The 24,039-nt window shown below is 44.9% G+C and overlaps 1 protein-coding gene across 1 annotated transcript in view; it reads right to left on the bottom strand.

The window, feature by feature from the left end:
- Positions 1-24,039, bottom strand: part of VPS41 (VPS41 subunit of HOPS complex) — a 184,738-nt gene that overhangs the window by 38,995 nt on the left and 121,704 nt on the right. The window contains exons 11-16 of the mRNA XM_077781123.1: positions 11,919-12,016; positions 8,442-8,571; positions 6,633-6,748; positions 5,103-5,159; positions 3,801-3,862; positions 2,208-2,289 (exon numbers count right to left, since the gene is read on the bottom strand). Of these exons, the coding sequence (XP_077637249.1) occupies positions 2,208-2,289; positions 3,801-3,862; positions 5,103-5,159; positions 6,633-6,748; positions 8,442-8,571; positions 11,919-12,016 (545 nt within the window). The remainder of the gene's footprint in view (positions 1-2,207; positions 2,290-3,800; positions 3,863-5,102; positions 5,160-6,632; positions 6,749-8,441; positions 8,572-11,918; positions 12,017-24,039) is intronic.

The raw sequence follows: 24,039 nt of genomic DNA, 5'->3' as shown, positions 1-24,039 counted from the left end.
GTGTGGCTGGAGCTGTAAAGCAGGGAGGGGTGGTTGCATCGTGCAGTCACAGACACAGGCGGAGAGGAGGGCGACCAACTTTGGGAAAGAAACGATTCACGTTGATCGGAGCGATCATCATCAGCAGGTCACGCAAGGAAAAATGATCATCACAGGTTTCCAGCAGACACGGAGTGCAAAAGAGAGGTCTGGGCTATGGAGCCATCAGCGTAGATGTGGCCCCAGGGCTGGATAAGCTCCCCCAGGAGCAGCCGCGTGAACAGGACAAGCAGTGTCCCTCCGGGAAGAGCGCCGTGAGGGCAGAAGCGCAGAGGTCCCAGGGCGGGCAGCCTGAGTGACCGGGAGTTTTCATTTTTTTTTCTTCAAGTTTTTGAAAAATGTTTTGAGAGAGGGAGAGCACTAGTGGGGAGAGGGGCAGAGGAAGGGGGGGCGGGAGAGACAGAGAGAGAGACAGGGACAGAGAGAGAGACAGCCTCTCAAGCAGACTCCACACTCAGTGTTCAGTGCTGAGCCCGACACAGGACATGATCCCACCTGCGCCAAAATCAAGAGTCGGCTGAGCCACCCAGGCTCCCCGCAGCTGGAAATTTTTAAAAACATACTCTGAACACTGTGAAGGTTCACAAATATTTTTAAAAAATGAATGTTTTAAACAAACATGTGGCCACTTTATTGTTCAGTTATGCGGTAAGTGGAAAGGTAAATTGCTTCCAAATCAACAAAACTAAAAAGCAACCTTCAGAATGGGAGGGTTTCGGGTTTTTCGGGTTTTTTTGCAATGACCTATCAGATAAAGGGTGAGTATCTAAAATATATAAAGACTTTTAAAACGGAATATGTAAAGAATATAAAGAATTTATAAAACTGAACATCCAAAAATCAAATAATCCAGTTAAAAAGTGGGCAGAAGACATGAACAGACATTTTTCCTTCCAAAGAAGACATATAGATGGCTAACAGACACATGAAAAGATGCTCGACATCAGTCATCTGGGAATGATGCTCGACATCATTACCAGGGAAATACAAATCAAAACTACAGTGAGATACCAACTCGCACCTGTCAAATGGCTAAAATTAACAGCTCCAGCAACAACAGATGTGGGTGAGGATACAGAAGAGGGGGGGCCCTCTTACACTGCTGGTGGGAATGCAAACTGGTGCAGCCCCTTGGAAAAGAGTATGGAGGCTCCTCAAAAAGTTAAAAATAGAGCTACCCTACCATCCAGCAATTGCACGAGGAGGTATTCATCCAAAGAATACAAAATTACTGATTTGAAGGGATACATGGACACCAATGAGAGCAGCATTATCAACAATAGTCAAATTATGGAAAGAGCCCAAATGTCCATCGACTGTTAAATGGGTAAAGAAAATGGAATACTACTTAACCATAAAAAAGAATAAAATCTTGCCATTTGCAAGGACACGGATGGGGCTAGAGTGATTATGCTAAGTGAAATAAGTCAGGCAGAGAAACACCAACACGATAGGATTTCACTCATATGTGGAATTAAAGAAATAAAACAGATGTGAACATATCGGAAAGGGTAAAAAAAAAAAAGAAAAAGACAGGGAAGCAAACTGTAACATATTCTTAGTTATAGACAACAAACTGAGGGTTGCTGGAGGGAGAAGGGTGGGGCGATGGACTAAATGGGTGATGGGGATTAAGGAGGGCACTTATCACATCGACAAGTGTGATTAAGCACGGGGTGTTGTATGTAAGTGATTTTACACCCCAAACTAGTATTACACTGGAAATTAATAAAAATTTGAAAAAGAAAACAAAAGTGAGGACATGAAATAGCAAATTACACGTTACAGTTACATGGTCAACCTTTTCAATTTGTCTTCCAGCAAATAAAATATTATTTGAAAAATACATTCATTCTTCAGTGCATTTGAAGACAGCCTTATGCTTTTTTAATCGGCAGAACGAGACTGTACCGGCTTTCCATATTCATTAAGAACATAAAAACTTCATCCAAACACAGAGAGAACTGGACTGATATAAGAAGGTATAAATATATGTACATGTTTTATACACATGAAATATAAAGATTTATATGTTGATTTTTCTTCCTGGAGGAGATAACTCTCGCTTTCTAGGAAGGAACTAATTACTACGCTCTTCATTTTATTTCCATCTCAATATTAATATGCTACAGACAAAAATTAAGAGTTAAAAATAAGGCTATGCTTACCTTAAGCTGTCCAATCTCTTTAAATTTATAAACTTCATACTCCCAGAGTGCTGCATTTTTCCCAAGAATTTTCTGGCATTTGCTGGCAGTCAAAACATCCCAGGGAGAAAGCAAAAAAGAGAAAGAATACATTTCTTTACTGGTTTAGATAAATCTCTCATCTCAGAGCTCTGACAAATTTCCAACTCAAGTGCCAATGAACATAAAGGTATTACTACTAGATAGCCACTTGTCTGCATACTCAAGGTTGATGGAAATCATGACAATTGATACAGAACACTTAGAAATAAAGAGGAGTCCCTTTCAGAAGGCTACGATTAGGGGTTTTGCCAGTGATTATCCTGTTCTGAGCTTCCTACGTACGCAGATGAGCGCTGCTGGTGTGGGAGCCAGCAGGCTGGGGGCCTTGAAGGGGTGTCACCGGGCCCAAAAGACCAATTTAAACAACTTCTTGCATGGCTTTTAAACAGTGGACTACAAAATCAGACCTCAGAAAACTGAAATCCTATTGCAGTATATAATCTGGAGAAATATTTGTTTTTTAATTTTTAAAAAATGTTTTATTTCTTTCTAAGAGAGAGAGACCGCACGAGCAGGGTAGGGTCAGAGAGAGAGGGAGACACAGAATCTGCAACAGGCTCCAGGCTCTGAGCTGGCAGCGCAGAGCCCGACGCGGGGCTCGAACCCACGAACCGTGAGATCATGACCTCAGCCGAAGTTGGATGCTTCACCGACTGAGCCACCCAGGTGCCCCATGAAGAAATATTTATACACGAATAAAAATATAATTTGCCCTGCAAATAAACCAGCTTTCCCTCAGTCTCAGAAAATAAGAGGTAGGCCTGAAGCCGAGGTTTCCAGGCGGCCGTGTGGTCGTGCACCTGGTGAGCAGCCTGAAGCTCGGGGGGGGCCCCCCCCCACCCCCACCACGTACCATTTGTGTTCTCGTCCCCACAGACCCCTGCGAACCCGAAGGCTGAAATGTGGTCACGTCTGTTTACCTGCCACCTCCCTGCGGGGGGACCATCCTCCTTGGATTACGAGCAGTGCGCTGACCGCCCTGTCCAGGGTGTGCGTAGAGCGGACAGCCCCCCGGAAAGGACACACACACGCAGTGTTTCCCTCCAGGACAAACGGCAGGGTTGTGGCGAAAGCCCCTGTGCTGCTCTGAAGCTAAGGGCAGCCAGGGCTCCTGCCTGTTATGAGAGAATCGCCGTCCGCAGGCCGGGGCCCTCTCCCGCGGTGTCGCCGCCGGGCCTCTGCAGGCGCTACTGCGGCGCTCGGCCGGCCTCTCTGGCCCAGGAGGCAGCGCCGTGAAGCGGGTGTGCTAACTTGCTGGCTTATATAAAGGGTAAACCCTCCCACTCTTCATGTTTTTCACATCCTTCCCACTAAATCCTCTGGCTCGGTGAAAATGAGACAGTAGGTGGGTAAGTAACAAATCCATGCTGCGGGTAAAGCCGCTAATACTCAAAAATTACCCCTGTAAGAAAGATCTGAAAAAACGTCCACCTCAGAGAGTGGCTGATTTTATTGTGAACATTTCTCACTTCTATTTCTACTAACAAATAATTGTGAAAATATCATCATTACCGTGCTGCTATGTCATACTCTCCTCTCTCCACCAGGTGGTTTATATAGGCCAAGCCAATGTCCTAGGAAAAATGAAATGAAAGAATTCCAAAATTAACTGGAAAATTGCAAAATTGAGCCTAGATCCTGAGCTGGCCGTGACCTTAGGGTCCTGCTGCACTACTGCCTAGAGTGTGGTTTATATAGCTTCGTGTGCGGTCCATAATTGTGCTCATTTCCTTCCAAAGCATTTTTTTTTAATGTCTTTATTTTGAGAGACAGAGACAGAGAGCGGGGGAGGGGCAGAGAGGGAGGGAGAGGGAGACACAGAATCTGAAGCAGGTTCCAGGCTCCGAGCTGTCAGCACAGAGCCCGTTGCGGGGCTCAAACCCACGTACTGTGAGATCATGACCTGAGCCGAAGTCAGATGCTTAACTGAATGAGCCACCCAGGCGCTCCTAGGTGATTTTTATTGTGGGGGAAAAGTACAGGAGATGTAAATAAATATGTAAATCAATTTAAATAAAAGGCATGCCTGGGCGCTTCAGTGGGTTCAGTCATGACCTTGGCTCAGGACGTGATCTCACGGTTCATGAGTTCAAGCCTCGCATCAGGCTCTGTGCTGACAGCTTAGAGCCTGGAGCCTGCTTCGGATTCTGTGTCCCACACTCTCTCTGTCCCGCCACCCCCCCCCCCACTCGTGTTCTCTCTCTCTCTCTCAAAAATAAACAAACACAAAGAAACAAATTTTCTTAATTAAAAAAGGCGACTAGGTTTCCAGTTTTCATCTGTGAACCAGGGTCCTGGAATGGCTGATGTCTAAAGACCTTCACACTCTCCACGTGCATGTCCATTGTCATAATCAGCAAAGAAATGAGCTTTCAATCCCCGTATTTGTCCAGAGTCCAAAATGTAATGAAAATTGTATCTGAGGTCCTGGATTCGTCTCCGTAACACAAGTGATTCTGACTGTGGACACACTGAAGCAATCTGGCGTTAGGAAACCACTCCTGATAAATTTGGGGATAGTGCAAAGAAAAGTTCCCCACACACAATGGGACAGTTTTGTATTTAAAGTGCATTTCACAAATCCAGTGTCCAACCACCCAAAACTGCCTCCTAGTAGGTGTTCAAGCCTCTTGTTTACAAGCAGAAACAGATTCAATAAAATGAAATATTTTGACCTTGCAGGTTAGAGAATTAGTCTGAAATAAAGTCTCAAAAAGGTAGGAAAAAATTCTGTTCTTTTAAATTACTTTCAGTCTCATTATAACTTATCAAAAAGGTAAAGTTACAATTCAAATAATAAAATTACACACTTACTAGAATCTTATGTCTTTTAATGTTCTTCTGGCTGATTTCAGCTGCCATCAAAGCTTCCTATGTTTACAGAAGCAGGATTAGGGGGTAGAAAAGAAGGGAGGGAAAATGGAAGAGAGTGGGAAAGAAAGATATTGAGATTATAAACACTGTATTTATTACGTTTTAAAGCTCTAGACTACATAAATAAAGCCCCATTTTCCCACGGCTTTTGCTTCAAGCATGGGCATTTTTAATGTTATGGTTGAATGAACCTCACTGCATTCAAACTCCAGCAGAGACATTCAACCAAAATGAAGACTTCTCTTATTTCCAGTTGAATGCATTTCCACATTAGGATATTGGAATCACATTTCAGACACAAATCAAAATACGGCAACATCTCCTGGGTTCAAACAAACAAAAAATTCATCTGTCATTCTAAATCTGCGTCACGTACAGTGACAAAGGGCCCTTTCCTTTGTGAGACACAAAACATAAACTCGATGCATACGGTTAAGTGTATCCGCAACTAAGATTTCGAAAATCCCTGATTTTACTTTCATCTTGGAAAGTTCAGAATTACTACTTTAACACAAGTGTTTAAAACTTGAAATTACTGGGGCGCCTGGGGGGCTCAGTCGGTTAAGCCTCCGACTTTGGCTCAGGTCATGATCTCACGGTTCACGTGTTCGAGCCCCGCGTCGGACTGTGTGCTGACAGCTCAGAGCCTGGAGCCTATCTCGGATTCTGTGTCTCCCTCTCTCTCTGACCCTCCCCTTGCTCATGCTGTCTCTCTCTCTCTCAGAAACAAATAAAACATTAAAAAAAAATTTTTTTAAATACCAGGACTCAAGTTAGTGTATAAATGAAAACCATTCTGCCCCCCCACATCCTTTCAGGTGGTTACATAATGAAAGTAGCAAATGAGGAGACTATTTTGTGTCTGTTTGTTTTCAGTTAATTAGTATAGAAGCCCATCTGGAGAGTGTCTCTAACTAAACCAACCGTAATAATGTCTTTTCAGCTTTTAAAGTTAAAATGTTTTCTTTTTTTTAAAATACAAGTCATCATGAGACATTTTTCTACTCAGATTAGTCTGAATCCAGACTCGGTGAAGTGCACATCCTCCTCCTCTCTGAACAAGTGGTTCAAACCATCCCAAGGGAGTATTAATTTGATATCTTAATCTTACGTACGAAATTAGCACAAATGAATGGTGTCACTAAAATACAGAAGAGACAATTCTGAAGTACTAGCTTGATCCTATTTTCTTTGAAAAACCACAGAAGAAACACTCGAATAGGCTGCATCCAACCCACCTCGCTCCCCCTCTCCCACCACACCTCTTCCTCCGCTGAACAACGAAGCCAGTTAACCTCCTTGTAATCTTTTCTCCCCTCATCTCTGAAAGAGTACTGGAAAGTTATTAGCCTCCTACCTATTTTTAGCTTAGGGCGTTCTAATTCACAGACACGAAAAATTTATAACACAAATGTTTTATCCTCTGTCACAGGGGCGGTCCTTCCTTCAGGAGAGTAAAATCAAAACTACCTCATATTTCTTCTTTTCAAGGAGCCAGTCAATGTGGTCATCTTGGTCCCGTTCCTTGGCTACAACAACGTCTCTTGGACTCACAATGTAAAAGAGCGACTCCCCCTCCGAGTACTCTGTAGGCGAGGCAAGAAAAGAACAGCGTGGGGGGCTTGGCATTACACACTTCGGAAGTAGTTTCAGGGACTCAGTTAGGCTATGCAATTCCAGAGGAAACAGAAAACTTGCCTCCCTTGGGGAGGCTCCGTCTGAAGGCAGGAGTGCTTTAAGAAACATTTACATGCACAATTAACTTGAAAGGAAAAAAAAAGGGGAGGGAAGGAAGGAATATCAAAAAAACTTTGAAAAAATAATGTGGTTTATAATTCTGTGTTTAACACACTAACATTGTGACCTCAGCTGAAAGATGCGGTCAAAATTCTCCATGTCTACTGTGTGTTAGAATTCATCTTCTGTATATAAACTTAAATTCACGGCCATTTACAGCACTGTTCTATTTTTACAGAACAATTACACCCCACAGTTGGCGATAAATGTTTCCTCCTCATCTAGGTCAAGGCCATCAAACGCATAAATGACAGATGCCCCAGGCCCTGGGGACATCATCTATCATTTCAGCACATTGTGCACAACGCCAGTCGTGAGGGTTTCCTGCAGAATTCAATTACACGTGTTGGGAAGGGTTTCTAAGTGTGCAATGGAGTTTGTTCTGAGCAAAATGCCTTGACTGGCCACTCCAGGTAATGAATCACACTTGCTTTTTGCCAAGTCCTGAATATGCTCTCACATTTCTCAACTGATTAGGGGGTCCGTGTAAGAAAGCTCAAACCGGGGGTGCCTGGGTGGCTCAGTCGGTTAAGTGTCCAGCTTCAGTTCAGGTCACGCATGATCTCACAGTTCATGGGTTGGAGCCCCACGTCGGGCTCTGTGCTGACAGCTCGAAGCCTGGAACCTGCTTCTGATTCTGTGTCTCCCTCTCTCTCTGCCCCTCCCCACTTGTGTGCGTGCGCGCTCTCTCTCTCTCGCTCTCAAAAATAAACATAAAAAAAATTTTAAAAAGAAAAAAGAAAGATCAAACTGTATAGAATATTTATTTCCTTTGGCCAAAATGAGAACTGAAAATATTCTGGGGGAAAAAAACCCACAAAAACAAAAAACAACACATCAGTTGCTTCTGAAGTGGGAAAATTTCTAAAAGAAAGCTTAGGCTGTTCTACTTTCATCAATGTATTTTTGGATGCTAGGATGACACTCTAGCACAGATGGCCTGGTAATGACCAAGTAACAGCCGTTGATCCTTGACTTCCGAGTAGTGGCCAGCATATTCATTCATCCACTCAGAGAACACTCAGCGAACACCGCGTCCTTGCCAGGCACTCCCCGAGGCTCTGGGCATGGTCCCGGACCGGAAGACAACTCGGCTGCTGTCCCAGAGCGGGCTCTCCAGGCATGTACAGTCGGGGGTCATACGGTGACTATGGAACTATGCTGCCTGATGTCGACGTGAGTGGCACACCCACCAGGGCAAGAGACACGACATAAGAATGAGGACCACGGAGCCCTCTCACCTCGGTCCCGGCCCCGCATCTCCCCGTCCCTTCTGCAGGGGCTCAGACAAGCTCGGCAAGATGTCTGAGCCTTGTGCCTCCCTCCTCAGCTCAAGAGGCCTGCCCAGGTAGTCTCTAAGATCCTTCCAGCACCTCAGTTTAAATTCCGGGTTGTGCTAACCAGGAGAAAGAGGGGGGAAAAACAAACACACACAGACACACAAGTGTAAGAAACAACATGGCCAGAGCTTTGAGCTCTCACCTAAATGATAATCTCTGCACTCATTCTCCTGAAAGCCTCTCACAGTGAGAGCGTCAGAAGAGATCTCCTCGCAGGTTTCAGGCAGCGGCTGGATGATATCTAGTCGAGGCCTGGCACAGTATTCTCTCTCCTGGGGGGAGGGGGGGAGGGAGGGAAAAGGTGTGTTTTCATTACGTTTCCAAAAGCTGCACAAATGCGTTCCAGCCGGTCATAGTCAAATGCCGTGGTTTCCTAATTTGGGCGGATGTAGGCCCTTCTAACCACCCGCAGGGCGACGCCGTCACGCCACGTGACCACCTGACCTTTCAGCGGGGCCAACGGGGCAGGAGCTGCTGTGCGGCCCGTCCAGCTCCAAGGGCCCGGCCCCCGCATACTTCCACGGCCAGCTCACCGCTCTTCCGCCCGGAAGTGGGGAAGCGCAAAAATAACATCACGAACTGCCCAGCCACTGCCGCCGCCGGTACACTCCCTGGGGACGCTGAAAAGCCAGGGACTGAGAGCTACATCTAAAGCACAATGCGCTCGGATGAAGAAGGCAACGGTGACGGCCACGTGCGCCGCCCAACGTGACAGACAGGAGTCGCTGGCGGCTACCGCGACCGGGAAGCAGCTTTTAATTTTTATTTCACTTGAATTAATTACGATTTAGAGAGCCACATATGGTTAGCGACCACAGTGTTGAACGGTGCACTTCTGGGTCAAGAGAGAAGGGGGAGAGAGGGTTTCCGAGGGCCTAGGGCAGTGCCACTAACCTACAGGCTGATGAGACACGCGTTCTCAGAGTTCTTAAATTACCCTTTCGTGAGTAGTATTGTTCCCGATATCACAGACGAAGGAACTTGATCAAGGTCAAAGTCATGTAATGGGGAGACTGCAGTGTGTGGGAAAACTGGGACTTACGGTAAATCTCGGACTTGAAGTCAAGCTTGTTTTACTTTGAAAGTTTCCGCTTTTTGAGCATTTGGCACACAGACATAGAACATGTGCTTGACGCTTTCCCGAAAGACCAAGACCTGCAGCCGTGGGACCCTGGCGCAGACAACCCAGAGGAGGCCGTCCCCCGAGGACCACAGTTAGCCTCCAAGAGTTCTTTGACCCATTGTGTTGGGGTAACTGAGAGGCAATAACATTAGCTTTCCATCTCATACGTTTAAAAACATGACAAAAATAAAAAACACCCAAAATGCAACTGCAACTATAAAAGATCAACTAGTAGAGGGGAAAAAATAGTATAGAGTTTTTCCCATCTGTGGAAAAATGTGAACCGTCTCAATTTTGAAACAATGGGAAAAAAGTGGAAAGGTCTGAATATTTAAAAAATGAAATTCTATCCCAAGAGCAAAAAAAAAAAAATCCAAATTAGAACAGCAAGAATAGAAAACATGTTGGAAGCAAATAATAGTGAAAGGAAAACCGCCTTGCTTGGCCACATAAATAGCTCCTTTAAACGCAGAAGAAAACCATCAGGGATGTGATTCATCTTGTTACTTTACAACCTTTTGCTCGCTGGTCACGAGGCCCCTGCTTATCTGTGACCTTCCCAGGAGCAAGATTTTGGTCTTGCTGGTCTCTGATCCCCTGGGCATGACTCTTGAGACACATACGGTTTGTTAATGAACAGAAGGGAAGCAAACCTAAGGAGGGACTTAGTCCACGGCCACTTGAAGTGGTAATGACAGGAGACGACACAGCCACGCGGACAGAGAGTGGAATACGGTTCACGAAAGCAGGGCAACGCAGGAGAGCGTGACCACGCCGACAACAGTGCGGAATGACGCACGCACGTGACGGGCGTGACGGGGAGAACATTTTGGGGGAGGATATGCGTGAGACGAAGACAAATTTCACTTAATGTCGCAGTTACACGGTCTTTTTCATGTCAGAAAAGAACAAAGCGGGGGAGTGGTTTGGCCCCACGCTCGCTTTACTCCTTTTGCTTTATTTTGCCAGATTACTCGGTGTTTCAGGACCTGGGGTGCACTTCGGCGCCCTACAAAGTGGCTGCGTGTCCCAGCGCACACATCTGCAAGTCGTCTCTGAGACCCTCACGCTGCTGCCTCGGAAAAAATTCCATTTTCTCATGTGCTCCGTGGGGCTGGCCTTTCTTTGGCATTTATTCCTTTGTAGCTCCTTTATTAACAGGTTTCCTTCCTTCCTGTTTCTGCCCACTTGTGTTATCGGGCGTTTCCCTTTTTCATTGTCTGCTTCCTTCGTCTGTCTTCCGATCCCACTCTCAATCCACCCCCACCTTCCTCATCAGAAAGCACTGTGTTTCGACTCCCTCAGGAGCCGCTGCTTTTCTTCATTTTCAAAAAATAAATAAATAAATAAGATAATAAAGTGATGTCCTGCAACAGGGCTAGAAGCCAGCCCTATTGATTTTAGCAGCTCCGCGTTTTCACTTAAATCTCAAGCATCCTGTTGCCTAGCAACATGGCGCCCAGAGCTTCAGGTTACTATAGCGATGACTTCCCGCTGCAAGTGCCCGCTCAGAGAAATGCTCGAACTACCACTTCAAACCCAGGGCTCCTGGGGTTTTTCTCTCCCGTTTCATTCCCAGCCCACTGGAAACGGGGGTGTGGGGGGTGTGAAGGGGAGGGTACAGACAAGGGGAGCCTTCTTACTGCGGAGGACTAGACCATCAACTTGCAATTTCTTTTATACGGGGCATCTAAGACAAAACCCTTTACAGTAAGCGCTCCTTGTTTATGCCTTAGAGCCACACCCCCACCCCCTGCCTGGCACAACCGCTGGCCCGGAACAGTGAAGGCTAGCTGGGAAAGGAACTCATCCAGGCTTCAAAGGATGGGAAAAGAACTCATCCAGGCTTCAAAGGAAGACGGAGCGTCCCCACTGGACATGGCCTCCGTCGGATCACACACGCAGGCTTCCCTCCAAAGTCACGGACGACGATGTTTGGATTCTCTGCTGCTTTCTCTTAGCCCTACGTCTCTGTTCCCTCACTTTTGCATCGATAACTGAGACTTCACCACAATCCATTTCAAAGCAAAATCAGGCCGCTCAGGTCGGGAGGCCACTGGGAAGGAAGCGAATCTGTCTGGACCGCAGGAAATAACGAACTGCCCCTTCCGTAGTTCCCTCTGACCACGGGGACCCTGCTGTCGCAGCAGGTCAACTTCACTGCTGTCATTTCTGCGAATGCACGGTGTCAGCTCCGTTCCTTCGCCCTTCAGCAAAAGGAATCCTTCATTCCTTTTGCCTAAAATACCAAGAGACGGAGAAAAAGAGGGGAAAAAAATGTGACTCCCCTTTGCTCAGTAAGAGGAACAAAGGAAGGCAAGGAGTGGAGCTTCTGAAAGGTAAATATACAATCTCTGCCGACCTTATTTTCTAGGTCAGGAACTTCGGCTCAGACTATAGCACAGCCCTTTCCTGGGCAACCTGACCTGGGCCTAATGCTAAGAAACAAATCTGCACTTCCTTTTGTACTTGGGAGTAAAAAAGGAAAAAAAATACCGTTTTTTCCGAAACCTCCTTGACGTAGGAAAGAACGACGAGCTGGTCACAGAGAGGCGCAAGTCCACTGATGTAGAATTCGGTTTCAAACTGAGACACTGCAAACAAAAGGCACAGAAGATTCGGTGTTAACAGGAGCAAACAGCAGCCCACCAGGGAAAGGACCCAAGGACTTCGAATGCTGGGTGCCTTTACTGGAGAAATCTAACACAAAGGGGGCGTGGATAAACACAGCTTTTTGACAATAATGAAGTGCCAGAAAAGCATAGCCGGGAACTCAAACTTGAAATTTTCTATCACCAGCAAAAGCGAACCTGAGGTAGCAGCGTGAACGGTCCTCAGTGACACTCTGAAGAGCCAATTTAAAAATGACATAGTTCAATTCCATGAAGCCACTTTTAAACCCATAAAACCCAATGTAAACTAATATTAATGACAATACTAATTTTTTAAAAAATGCCTGAGTTTAGGTTTCTCACAATTAGGGCATTGCAGTGGTACAAAGGTCACAAGGAGTAATATTTGTAATTGTGAAACTATTAACTTCCTTTTTAAAAAAACAATGAATATTTTATTTGAAGACTTAGAAGTTAAAAAAAAGAGTTTTAATACAGATTACGTTGTGATGAAACACCATGACATCCTAAGTGCAATAAAGGTCAGAGAAAAATAATAAATTTCTTTCTTTTTAAAGACATTTAAAAATTTAGAACCAGTGTATCACATAGGAAGTATATGGATTTAGTTACAATGGAGTTCACAGACCAGACAGAAAGCTTAGTGGCTGATGTATAAGTATTGGTACAGCATGATTCTAATAAATAGCTGCTGTAGAATATTTATAATACATGACTTGTATCTTAAGCAACTGTTTGGGGTGGTTTGTTACACAGCAAAGCTAGCTGATACAGTAATGGTGCTGGCAGAGGCTCTTCCAAGAATCACGCTCTGCACTTACAGACTCATTTGGAAACAAACTCTCATTTGGACCCACCGCAGAGTCTGAGTTCCCAGACTCAGATCTTCTCCACACTTTGTGGTATTAGCTTCAGATTTAATTTCTAGGATGAAACTGCTCTTTTCTCCAAACTAAGGGAAGTCTGCGTAGCACATTAGAAATAATATTTAACGTAGGCTCAGGAGATCTAGGTTATAACTTGCACTAAATCAGACTTGAACAAGTCATTCTTTAGGTATAACTTTTCCCATCTATAAAATAGTGGAATCAGAGTAAAAGTAAAATCCCTAATACAGGTGAAACGAGGCGCTACTGAACTTTTCTTCCGCCTCCTCTCCACTTTCCTTGCAGGTCACTTAGTGTGACTTGTCTCTGCCTATCTCCAAAGCCAGCTCCTTATACAACGGTTTTCGCACCGAAATGAAACTGAGGATGACCAAAGAAATTACTAAATAGTAACATAAATATTAAAATGGCAGCATTTCTTACCCGTTGTCCTTGGTTAGATCACACGGATGGCCACAGCGCCCTGTGAAGAGCCACAGAGTGGAACTCCAAAGGTGGGTGCTCTGGTCCTGGCACTGCCACTAACACTCCCCCCTCCTCAATCTTTGTGGGCTGAAACTGAGTATTTTCATAGGCACTTACAAATACTTTCGGTAAAGTGGTAATGTGATGAGTGTTCACATCAAGTGTAGAAGCAGAGGGTCACCTCCAAAACCACATGCGCAGATGAGCACATCCAAGGGAGCCAGGCACCGAAGGTTCTAGAGAAGCTCCCGCTGCCGAGTGTGCGTCGGGGGAGGGGTGGGGGCAGGAACAGACAGGGACAGGAGGTTCTGGAACGTATACAGGTGCTACTGAACAGTGTGGGGTCAGGGATCAAAGAGGTGGCAGTTTCACATTCTAGAAGACATACAGGCATATTAACCAGAGGTTCTGACTGCCACCACTCCAGGAGTGGTTAAGCCCCTTCTGGGAGAAATGGACTTGAGTTGTTTTACTAAATTACATTTCATCATTGAAATGCTAAACACCCAGTACAATCCTTCGATCAGAGATGCCACAGATTCCCAGGAATCAGAAGGAAGCTTTGATGTGCTGACTGACCACAGGCACCTAAGGACTGAGGACGAGCACCATCTAGCCTGTGGTGGGTGAACAAGGCACTCTCCCCATTCAGGGTGCCAATTACCCTGCCTGGGCTCCTTAACAAGGAATGCAGGGGCTCTCCCAAGGGAACCAAATATACAGCAAGGCTGGGTGTCTACGGATGAGCTGTACGAAACAGAACAGAGAAGCTAGGAAATAATTCTATCCAAATCCCCCTTGCTCTACACACTTATTTCCTGGTCCACAACAGCCTCCGTGAATTAGACAGAAAGCTTCCTGTTCTCTAATTAAGAATGGTGGAAAAATCTAACGTGTTCTGAAAGAAAACAAGGAGAAATGGGCAGAACCACGTATCTGTTTCACTTCTCGATTCCAGACACTGTAATAAACGCTTCGGTTAAGTATTAAATCGTACCAGGATTTCCTGAGATTTAGTACTAATTTAGGCAGACAATATGAAGTAAATAAATTACAAACTAACTCGAAAAAAACGCTATTTATGAAGAAAAGACGTCGTACATAAAAACCGTGTCGAGATCGGTGCCAAGAGAAGGAAATGTGGAATGGTAATGTTCATCCTCCTGAAAAACATACATAAGTGATATAAAACTTTATGGGCTGAATTCGTAAAATACCTTCAAGTAATGACTGGGCTTCCTATTTCAAATTTTCAATAGGCCAGTGGAAGTTTCAGTTAATTTGTTTTCCCTGAAATTCTGTTCTTTCCCACATACCAATGGGTCTAATCATTTCCATGAAGATTACTTGGTTTTTGTCTAAAGGAGAACTAGTTTAAATACAGAGAGTCTTTAGGTCTATTACCACATAAGTTCATCTTTTAACTGATTATCTGAAAACGATAAATCACCAAGAAAATAAAGACAAAGTCAGTTAGAGAGCAGTAAAACAAAACAGAAGGTAAAAGCTGGAGAGGGGGAAGGAGGAGGAGAGAAAAATGCCATTCCCAGAGAGAAACCAAAGACAATAGCTGTGCTTGAGATCCACAGGGTGTGGGGATGGCTGCAGGGCCCTGTAGGGGGCGCTGAACTCACCCCGAGTAGGAGTGACAGGGCAAGGGGGTACTTGTTAGGGCTGAGGCACAGTTTTCCACCTGTGCAGAAACAAGGAGTGACGTACCCTGGCTTATTCCGGAAGATAAAAATTCCCTGAAATGCTAGAAGAAAGAATTCAAGGGAAAAGACAAAAAGATAGATTCTAAGCATATGGAGAGAAAGAGAAAGCGTCAAAAGGACTACTCCCAGGAAAATTCTATCTAGGGAGGTCCTACGGATGCAGAATGGGGACCCTGGGGCAGAAGGGGCCTGGAGTTCCAGATCCAGGCTGTCCAACGGAACATCAACGCAGGCCAAAAAGACAACATGCGCACGCAATTTCCAGTTTTCTAGAAGCCCCATTAAAGAGTAAACAGAGGTAAGCTTTTAAACATGTGTTTTACTTACTGCAACGTACCTAAAATGTTTTCAACGTGGGACAACATAAAAAAACCAAGGAGACAATTTATTTATTTTCATACGAAGTCATTAGAATCCTGCAAGCGGTGAGGTTCAATCCGCACGTTCCATTTCCAGCACTAGAAATGGCCAGCGGCTACCGCACTGCACTGAGCAGCGCAGAGCTAGATGCCCAGCAGATTGTCTTGAAAGTCCAGTCATTTTACCCAAACATATCTTGACATATCAGAGACACAAGGTAGGACTTTATAGCTTCAAATTTTCGTTTCTTCACAGCGGCAGGAAATTTTTCTTCAATTACCGTTTTGGGGATCTGCTCCTTTCCTTTCCATTTTTCCCCCTTCAGGGACCCTCACTTGTCAATTGAATCCTCTCTGCCAGTCTTCGGAACTTATCATTGCAGTGCAAACCCCTGTCTTCTTGCTTTGTGATGTTTTCAAACGGTCTTGTCCCCCCTCGACTTCTCTGACGGCATGTGGTCTGTTGGCTCATGCTGCTTCTGGTTCAATCTTCGTTTCTGAAATGACCTTTTATGATAAATATTTCTTGAGATCGGTCATCTCATTTGAGTTTTTTAAATTGACTTTTTGTTCTTTCATGTCTTGTTATGACTTTAAAAAAAAAAAAAGTCTTCCAGCTTGTTCTGGGTGTTTCTTTCTGGTTTCTTGCTTTCATTGCCGACGATGTTTTTCTGCTCCTTATTCACCTTTCCTTAAACCTTAGTACGGGATTTGGCCTCGATGCCTCGCTGGTGCTTGTCAGCGGGTGACAACACGGTCCCCGACCTGTTAGAAGAGGCAGGGACTGGGACAGCTCCTCAGACACAGCAGAGCTCCCTCCCACGCTGCTTTTAGTTAGTGTGAAAAACTCGGCCTCTTGCTTTCTGAGGCTGCCGGACACTGTTCCCTCCCCGCTTTTATCCGTCCCTTCTCTTTCGTTTCAACAGCCCCTGTCCTATTCGGCCTGTGTGCTCCTCCAGCCCTGGCAGAAAGCACGAGGTGTCCAACTGCCAGTAAGAGTTCCCAGGGCTGCTGGGCTGGGGCCCCCACCTAACCGCAGCCCCCGCGCCCAGGCAGCGGCCGGTGGTCTCCTCCTGGGAACACCCGTCTGCCGCTCGGGGGTCTCCTGATCCCAAATTCACCGGAAGCCCCCGCACATCACGGCGGGCCTGGGAGCTCTGGTGGTTCTTCCCACCCACTGTGTCCGGGGCTCTCGGGTCCACGCTGTCACTCGTCTGTGCTGTAAACAGGGTCAGTGTTTTCAGTTGCGGGATCTGGCTGTTCCATTTTCTGGTGATGACTCGGGCAGAATGAAAAAAATTATGCTTCTGAGAATCCTCCAAGTGCAAAATGTTGCCGGGTGACACACTAGCTTCATGTCAGCCAGGCAACGGGGTCGGGGTCAGAGTCACAAATACACAGGTACTGCTGGGCCATCAACAGCATACCTGCCAACCGTTCCCGAATGGCTGCCACGAGACCGAGAAAGAAATTAACGTAAGCTTTCTGGTTCCTTGGGTCTTAACGCTCATCTCTGGTTATCAACTATTTAATAAAGGATTACTGAGCCCCAATTTGGATTAGACATTCTTTTAGAAGCATCAGAATGACTTAAAAGAGAGTCTAGAACCAAAAAAATAATAAAATAAAATACCGCATGCTATGCAAAACTGGAAATATATATATAAAGATACTGTACAAAGCAGAATAATGTATTTTCAGAAGGGTGGGGTTAAGGGCGAAAACAGCAATAATCATGACTAGAAGCCCCTCAAAAGTAGGTATGATGTTTCTAACATGAAAGAAAACAATGCAGTAAGTGTTCATTAAAAAGTTTTCATTTAAAAAAGTATTAGAAATGTATATTAAATTGTAAAGGATAAAAATCAAGATTTTAGGTCTCAATACAAAGACCATTTTCCAAATAATTCACAAGTAGATTATCTCACCATCAGTGTATTCAGATCTGTAAGTGATATTTAAATCAATATTCTTGATTACTTGTGCCTGTATCATATGGGTTTATAGATACACTTTACTGAAAGATGCAGTTGTGAAATTTATTAATCTCTTCAGAATAATAGATGTTTATTTATACTTTTCTCCCAATTCTTTCAATTGACTTTTTTTAAAGTTTATTTATTTTGAAAGAGACAGAGGGAGCACAAACAGGGGAGAACAGAGAGAGAGAGAGAGACAGAGGGAGAGGGAGAGACAATCGCAAGCAGGCTTCGTGCTGTCAGAGCAGAGGCTGTCAGATGCGGGGCTTGAACTCACGAACCATGAGATCGTGATCTGAGCCAAAATCAAGAGTAGGATGCTTAACTGACTGAGCCACCCAGGTGCCCTTCTTTCAAATGAATTTATGGACAACAATATTTCAGTCTTCTGATTAATAAAAGAAATGCTGGGGGCGCCTGGGTGGCTTCGTCGGTTAAGCGTCCGACTTTCACTCAGGTCATGATCTCGCGGTTCGTGGGTTCGAGCCCAGCGTCGGGCTCTGTGCTGACTGCCGGCTCAGAGCCTGGAGCCTGTTTCAGTCTGTGACTCCCTCTCTCTCTGACCCTCCCCTGCTCATGCTGTCTCTCTCTCTCCTAGAAATAAGTAAACCATTAAAAAAAAAAAAAAAAAGAAATGCTGTTTTTCTGAGTAACTGAACATAATAGTAATATTACAAACAACTCCCATTTAACGAACATTCCCTACGCTGAGGGGCAGGATGTGGAATACTGTACAGACATGATTTCTTTTCACCAGAACCACCTGTGCTTATTTAGGGACAGTGTGGGGAGAACATTAAAGCTCAGAGAGGTTAGGTAACTTGACTAAAGTCACTTAAGTAGAAGGTAACTCAGGTAGGAACGTGAAGTCTTCTCTTTCCCAGATAGAAGTCACACTAGAAAACAGACATCAGAACAAAGAGACATTCGGGTTATAAGTGTGCTACAGTGAGTCGGCAGAAATCCAAGTCAAGGCTCTGACGTCTCTCCGCTGGCTCTCCTGCGGGCTGGCGGCCGGGACCCCGGCCCCTCCCTTGAACTTGCAGTGCTGCGAAGCGCACGTGCACCCGGCACACACAACCTGCACTGCTGCTTTGCTCTGGGCCCTTGTTTTCCCTTTGCTGCTCTCAAAACGCCCAGCAGACGTGCCCCAGAGGCTGTGGGATCTTCACTAGAGCTAAATAAAATCATATACTATAGATTTTGGCCTCTAAGATTCTTAAAAACACAAACAAGAGTTTCTCAAGCACTTTGTAAAAAGGAACAATTCCCTTTCGTCTTGTATTCACGTATGAAAAAGCATCAAGGTCTCTTTGTGACAGTGCCTTACTCCCAAGAGAAATGTGACCCCTCAGTCACTAGATATTAGTATTTCATAATGACTCTAAGTTTGGACACTCTGTCAGCCTGTCCGCTGATTTAAGAAAGCGTGCTTGGAAATCATAACATCCCAACATCTTCAGGGCTGTGCTGTGACGCAGACACATTCAAGTAAAAGTGACTTCAACATGTTTCACATCAGCAGACCGAGGAGAAGACCTACTACACAGGCATAAAACAGAAGGGAATGGCTAATGGACAAAACGACAAAAACATTCAAGCCAGGAGCCAACAGTACACATACGACAAAAAGCCACTGAAAGCAAGTGTAGTCTGCAGTTTAGCTGCATGTTTTCTAATCAATCCTCGGCAGAGCTCAGCTCGTGTGATAACCTCGTCTGCTCCACTTCAGCACTCAGGAAGCAGCACGGATGACAAGCGATTTAGGGAGTGGCTCACAACACACTGCCTACACTACGGAAAAGGTCATAGCGGTTAAGGACTTGCTGGGTCAAAAGGGCCAAAACGAGAAGTTATACTTGCAGTTGTACACAGGCTATTGTCAAAGAAGAAAGGACTGATGTTGGTAGGATGTGGAGAAGCTGGAACCACGTGTGTAGAATGGTCCAGAGCCACGCAAAATGGCACGGAGGTTCCATAAGAAATTAAAAATGCAACTATCGTATGATCCAGCAATCCCACTTCTGGGTATTTATCCAAAATAACTGAAATCGGGATCTTAAAGAGACATTAGCCTTCCCATGTTCACTGAAGCACTATTCACAATAGCCAGGATGTGGAAACAGCCTAAATATCCATCGACAGAAGGATGGATAAAGAAAACGCGGTGTATGGACAGAGCCTTAACAAAGGAGGACAATTCTTCAATATGCAAGAATGTGGATGAACCCTCAGGACTTCATGCTAAGTGAAACAAGTCAGTCACGGAGAGACAAATACTACAGAGAGACACAATTCCATTTCTAGGGTGTATTTATAGGAGCCAAACCTATAGAATCAAAGAGTGGAATCGTGGTTGCCAGTGGCGGGAGGGGGGAAAATGGGAAACTGCTAATCAATGGGCCTAAAGTCTCAGTTAACAAGATGCATGAGCTCTAGCGATCTCCCATTCAACACTGTACATACAGTCAACAGTGTATTGGACACTTAAAAATTTAAGAAGGCAGGGGCGCCTGGGTGGCTTGGTCAGTTAAGTGTCTGACTTCGGCTCAGGTTATGATCTCATGGTTTGTGGGTTCGAGCCCCACGTTGGGCTCTGTGCTGACAGCCTGGAGCCTGGAGCCTGCCTCGGATTCTGTGTGTGTGTCTCTCTCTAAAATAAATATTAAAAAAAATTAAGGGGGTAGATCTTACCTTAAGCTTTAACACAATTAAACTTAAAAACATAAAATAACTTTAGAGACCAACCCCCCACAAAATATCTTGATGTGTCAACTAAACTGAAGTCAAACACTAAACAATAGCAAACAAAAGTTTTTCTTCTTCTTCAAACGTTTGAAAGAATCACATCACAATCTGGATTTGGTTCCCTTTAAGCAACTATAATTCTAAATATTCTCTAACGATCTGGAGGAGGAATAGGGATTCTATCAGGCCCAGAATAAATCAAGGGGAACTAAAATACCTACTTCCCCAAATGGGATACTTTGCTGAACCAAAATAAAAAGGAAAAAAAAAAATCCATGGAATTTCATGTGGGATTTGAAGAATGGGTGACCAAACACCATCGCTGGCATATTAAGAGGGGTGTTTGGATTCTGGAGAATTTCTATGCTATGGTTTTTATCTGAACGCCCACAGCAAGCCTCCACCGCTCTCGTCAGTCCCTCTGGCCGCAGCGGAGGCCGGGGCTAGCTAGAGGGGATGCAGGGAACAGCGTGCGGCACAGGGGTTATGAGCAACAGCTCTGAAACTCGGCATATCCTGAGTTCAAAGGCTGTCTTCTTGCTTATGAATGTAATAATCTTGAGCAGGTCAGCTGAGCCCTCCGAACCTTAGTTTCTTCGCCTATAAAATGGGCTAACAGCCCCTGTTCATCTGACTTATTCTGAAGGTTAAATGAAATTCTATGTAGCACATGCCTGGTGGTTGTCTTTGTAAAATGAAATATATTTGTTACATCGGGTGCTTCAGATTTCTTACCCATACTTACTATGGAGGAAATTCATCAATGCCACACCCGACAACAAACGTCTGAGTCTCCAGCACTGAGAGGGAAAGATTCCTTACTTTGAAGAGGAATGGACAGAGGGCCAGACATGAAATAAGGCAAGTACAGTAAAACCTTAACTGCAGAACCTAGAGTGGAGGACACGCCTGAGTATTTTTGTGAGTATTTTGTGAGTATTCTTCACTTGGTGGTATGTTTTAATTTTTTTTTTTCGTAATACAATGTCAGGGGGAAATTTAATGCAGAAAGAAGAATGAAGAGAAAAGAGAGCCGGACTGAATTTATAACAGAACACCAACTAAAGCTAGACCCTGAAGCAAAAACACCCTAATAACAGGGCTGTCCGATCTCTGCCGACTCCCAGCCAGGGGGCGAAGCACAGCACGCGCATGGAAGCCACGTGTCTGGGTCAGCAGCGCGACAGGTGGACGGCGAGACACACTTGCATCTCGCCGAGACATCTATCTCCCGCTGGTCTCTACACCGCACAGAGCTTTTATCTCCAGGTCACTGCCGTCCCAATCAAGAGGCTAAAAGCAGAACAATGTGCTAAATTCAAGGAGCCATGGTGTGCAGTCGGCTGAAGATACAGCCACTGCTTAATTAATGTGAAAGACACGCCCCTTTTCTCTCTTCCCTTTCTTCCTCGCTTGTCATTTTACGTAGATTCCCGTTTAGTTTTTCCCTTGATTTGCTTTGTTTTTGAAACACGCTTCCATAGGAAATGAAGACTAGGAAGTCAATCGTGAATTCCTCACATGCAAGTCGTATGTCCTGGAAAGAGACACCCAGAAAATGACCCACAAATACTGGCTTCATTTCTCAAGAGCTCTCCAACTGCCATTCCTGAAAGACCACGGAAGACTTTGGTGAACAGTGCCACACAGTGAGGGAGTCCCGTGATAGTGCAAGAGGTCCAAGTTCAAATAAGTATGGCGGGCTTAGACCACAACCTACTTTTAGCAACGTAACGTGGGGGTGCCCGGGTGGCTCAGTCGGTTAAGCGTCTGACTCTTGGTTTTGGCTCAGGTCATGATCTCATGTTTTCATGAGTTCAAGCCCTGCATCGGGCTCTGTGCTGATAGTGTGGAGCCTGCTTCAGATTCTCTCTCTCTCTCTGTCCCTCCCCTGCTCACACGGTCTCTTTCTCTCTCAAAAATAAATAAATTAAAACTTTAAGAAAAAACCCCACCATGTAATTTGGAAAAAGAAATTACATCCAAAAAGCCTTACATAGAGAGAATGTTTTCAAGGGCTGGTGATAGCCCAGTAAGACTAATTTTCATTATCGTTATGGTTTTTCATTTATAAGAATAAATGAATATCCTTCTAAGAGCAAAAACTTTTGTGTTGTTGAGATTCTGATTTACAAGGAAGAGGTACAAACATTTGGCTTCTAAGAAATGTACAGCCACTGAGAGTTCTTTAACCTCAATGCCATTTTCACCTCATTTACTCAGAACTGTGGCTCACACTGTTCAGGGCTAAAGCAAATTGTAATCCAGACCTCCTAATATTTCTCTTTTCCTTTATCCTCGTCAAGGACTCTTATCTAAACCACTTTGCCTCCTGCTGTGGAAATGGTTTATATTCTTAAAGGTTTCCTCTCAAGAGGGGAAAAAATGGTACTTAACGACTAACGATAGTGGTAAAACGTCAGTAATGTGATATTGCTGGCATCCACACACGCTCTACTGCACGTAAATTGTAGTCCAGATGAACTCTACTTTAATAACGTGATCCCAGGGCTCCAGGGCCACCACTGGGCCAGCTATTAGCAGTCACAGAGCTGGGAAGGAAGTCTGCACAGTGATAATCACCACCATGATTCAGTGAGCGCCTACTGTATGCCAAGCACTGAGATCAAGATGTTACTTAACATCTAATCCTCACAACTGCCTGCAAAGGTAGGTACCATTGCCTCCATGTCACATTGGTGTCTTCCCGGCAATGCCTCCACCCTTAAAAACTCCCAGGGCTCTCATTTCAGCCCCAGACCCCCTTGTCTGTATTTAAAATATTGGAGTACTTATCTCTCAGGACACTACGCATTGAGCTGTTCAGAGGTTTTTGCTGGGAAGTGGGAAAGAAGATGGAGACAGTGAATTGATGATCCTGACCTTGTAGTTTTCAGTTTTCTCTAGCTCCTTGTTCCTTGGCTTTTCTTGGTACCATTATATTCTGCATATGCTTATTGTCCATACTCTACGCAACCTGAACTGTGGATTTATTTCTCTGTCAAAGTCAAAAAGTTGCTAAAACCCTTCCAGCCTACAGCCACGTCTGTCTTCAAGTGCAAAACACTCCAGATTTAAATGCTATGACTATATTAGCCATGGAGGTAATACACACCTTTCTACTTTTAGAAATACAGTCGTGTGCAAATGATTATCTCATCTTCACCTTGTTATGAGAACCGATGAAAGTGACATTCCCCACCTCTCACCCAAACAGGGAAATGAACCTTTCAGCCCACTTCTAAGATGCCCAAACAGCTTTGCCACATAACTTGGTCTCCTACTGCTTGGTTCTGAATAACCCAAAAATAGCTTTCACTATAGCTATTTGATTGGCTAAAGTCACTCTATTTTCATCCCTTCTGTCTGAATAACTTTTACACTAAGTCATAAAACTAAGACGTAGAAGTAGTTGCGGATCAGTTTCGGCATACTTCTCCTGAATGGTTGTTTCCCCGAGTCACGGATTTGCTCAGTACATAGTATTACTTAGTACTTACACTGTGCCTGGTTCCTGAGACACAAACACTGAGCCAAAATAAACCCAGTATGAGCCCTCAGGGAGGTTACAGTCTGGTGGAAGAGACAGGCCCGCACTGAACAAACACACAATCACTGCAAGTGAAAGAGGCATGAGAAAGGGGAGGGCCTGACCCAGTTAGCAAGGTGCAGCGGGCTTTCCCACTGGGCTTTCTCAAGCAATACTTGAGCTGAAGAATGATTAAGGGTCCCGGAGGCGCAAACAGGCCAGAGGAGCTTTCTAGAGAGGCCTGGAGGAGGAACGCAGATGCGTGAAAGGTGGCCAACGTGGCTGCGGTGCACAGACCGAAG

This window comes from Crocuta crocuta, unplaced genomic scaffold, assembly GCF_008692635.1.
Source record: "Crocuta crocuta isolate KB4526 unplaced genomic scaffold, BGI_CrCroc_1.0 scaffold108, whole genome shotgun sequence".
Lineage (NCBI taxonomy): Eukaryota > Metazoa > Chordata > Mammalia > Carnivora > Hyaenidae > Crocuta > Crocuta crocuta.
The sequence above is the reverse complement of the archived record's forward strand: the minus strand, read 5'-3'. Positions and strand labels throughout refer to the sequence as shown.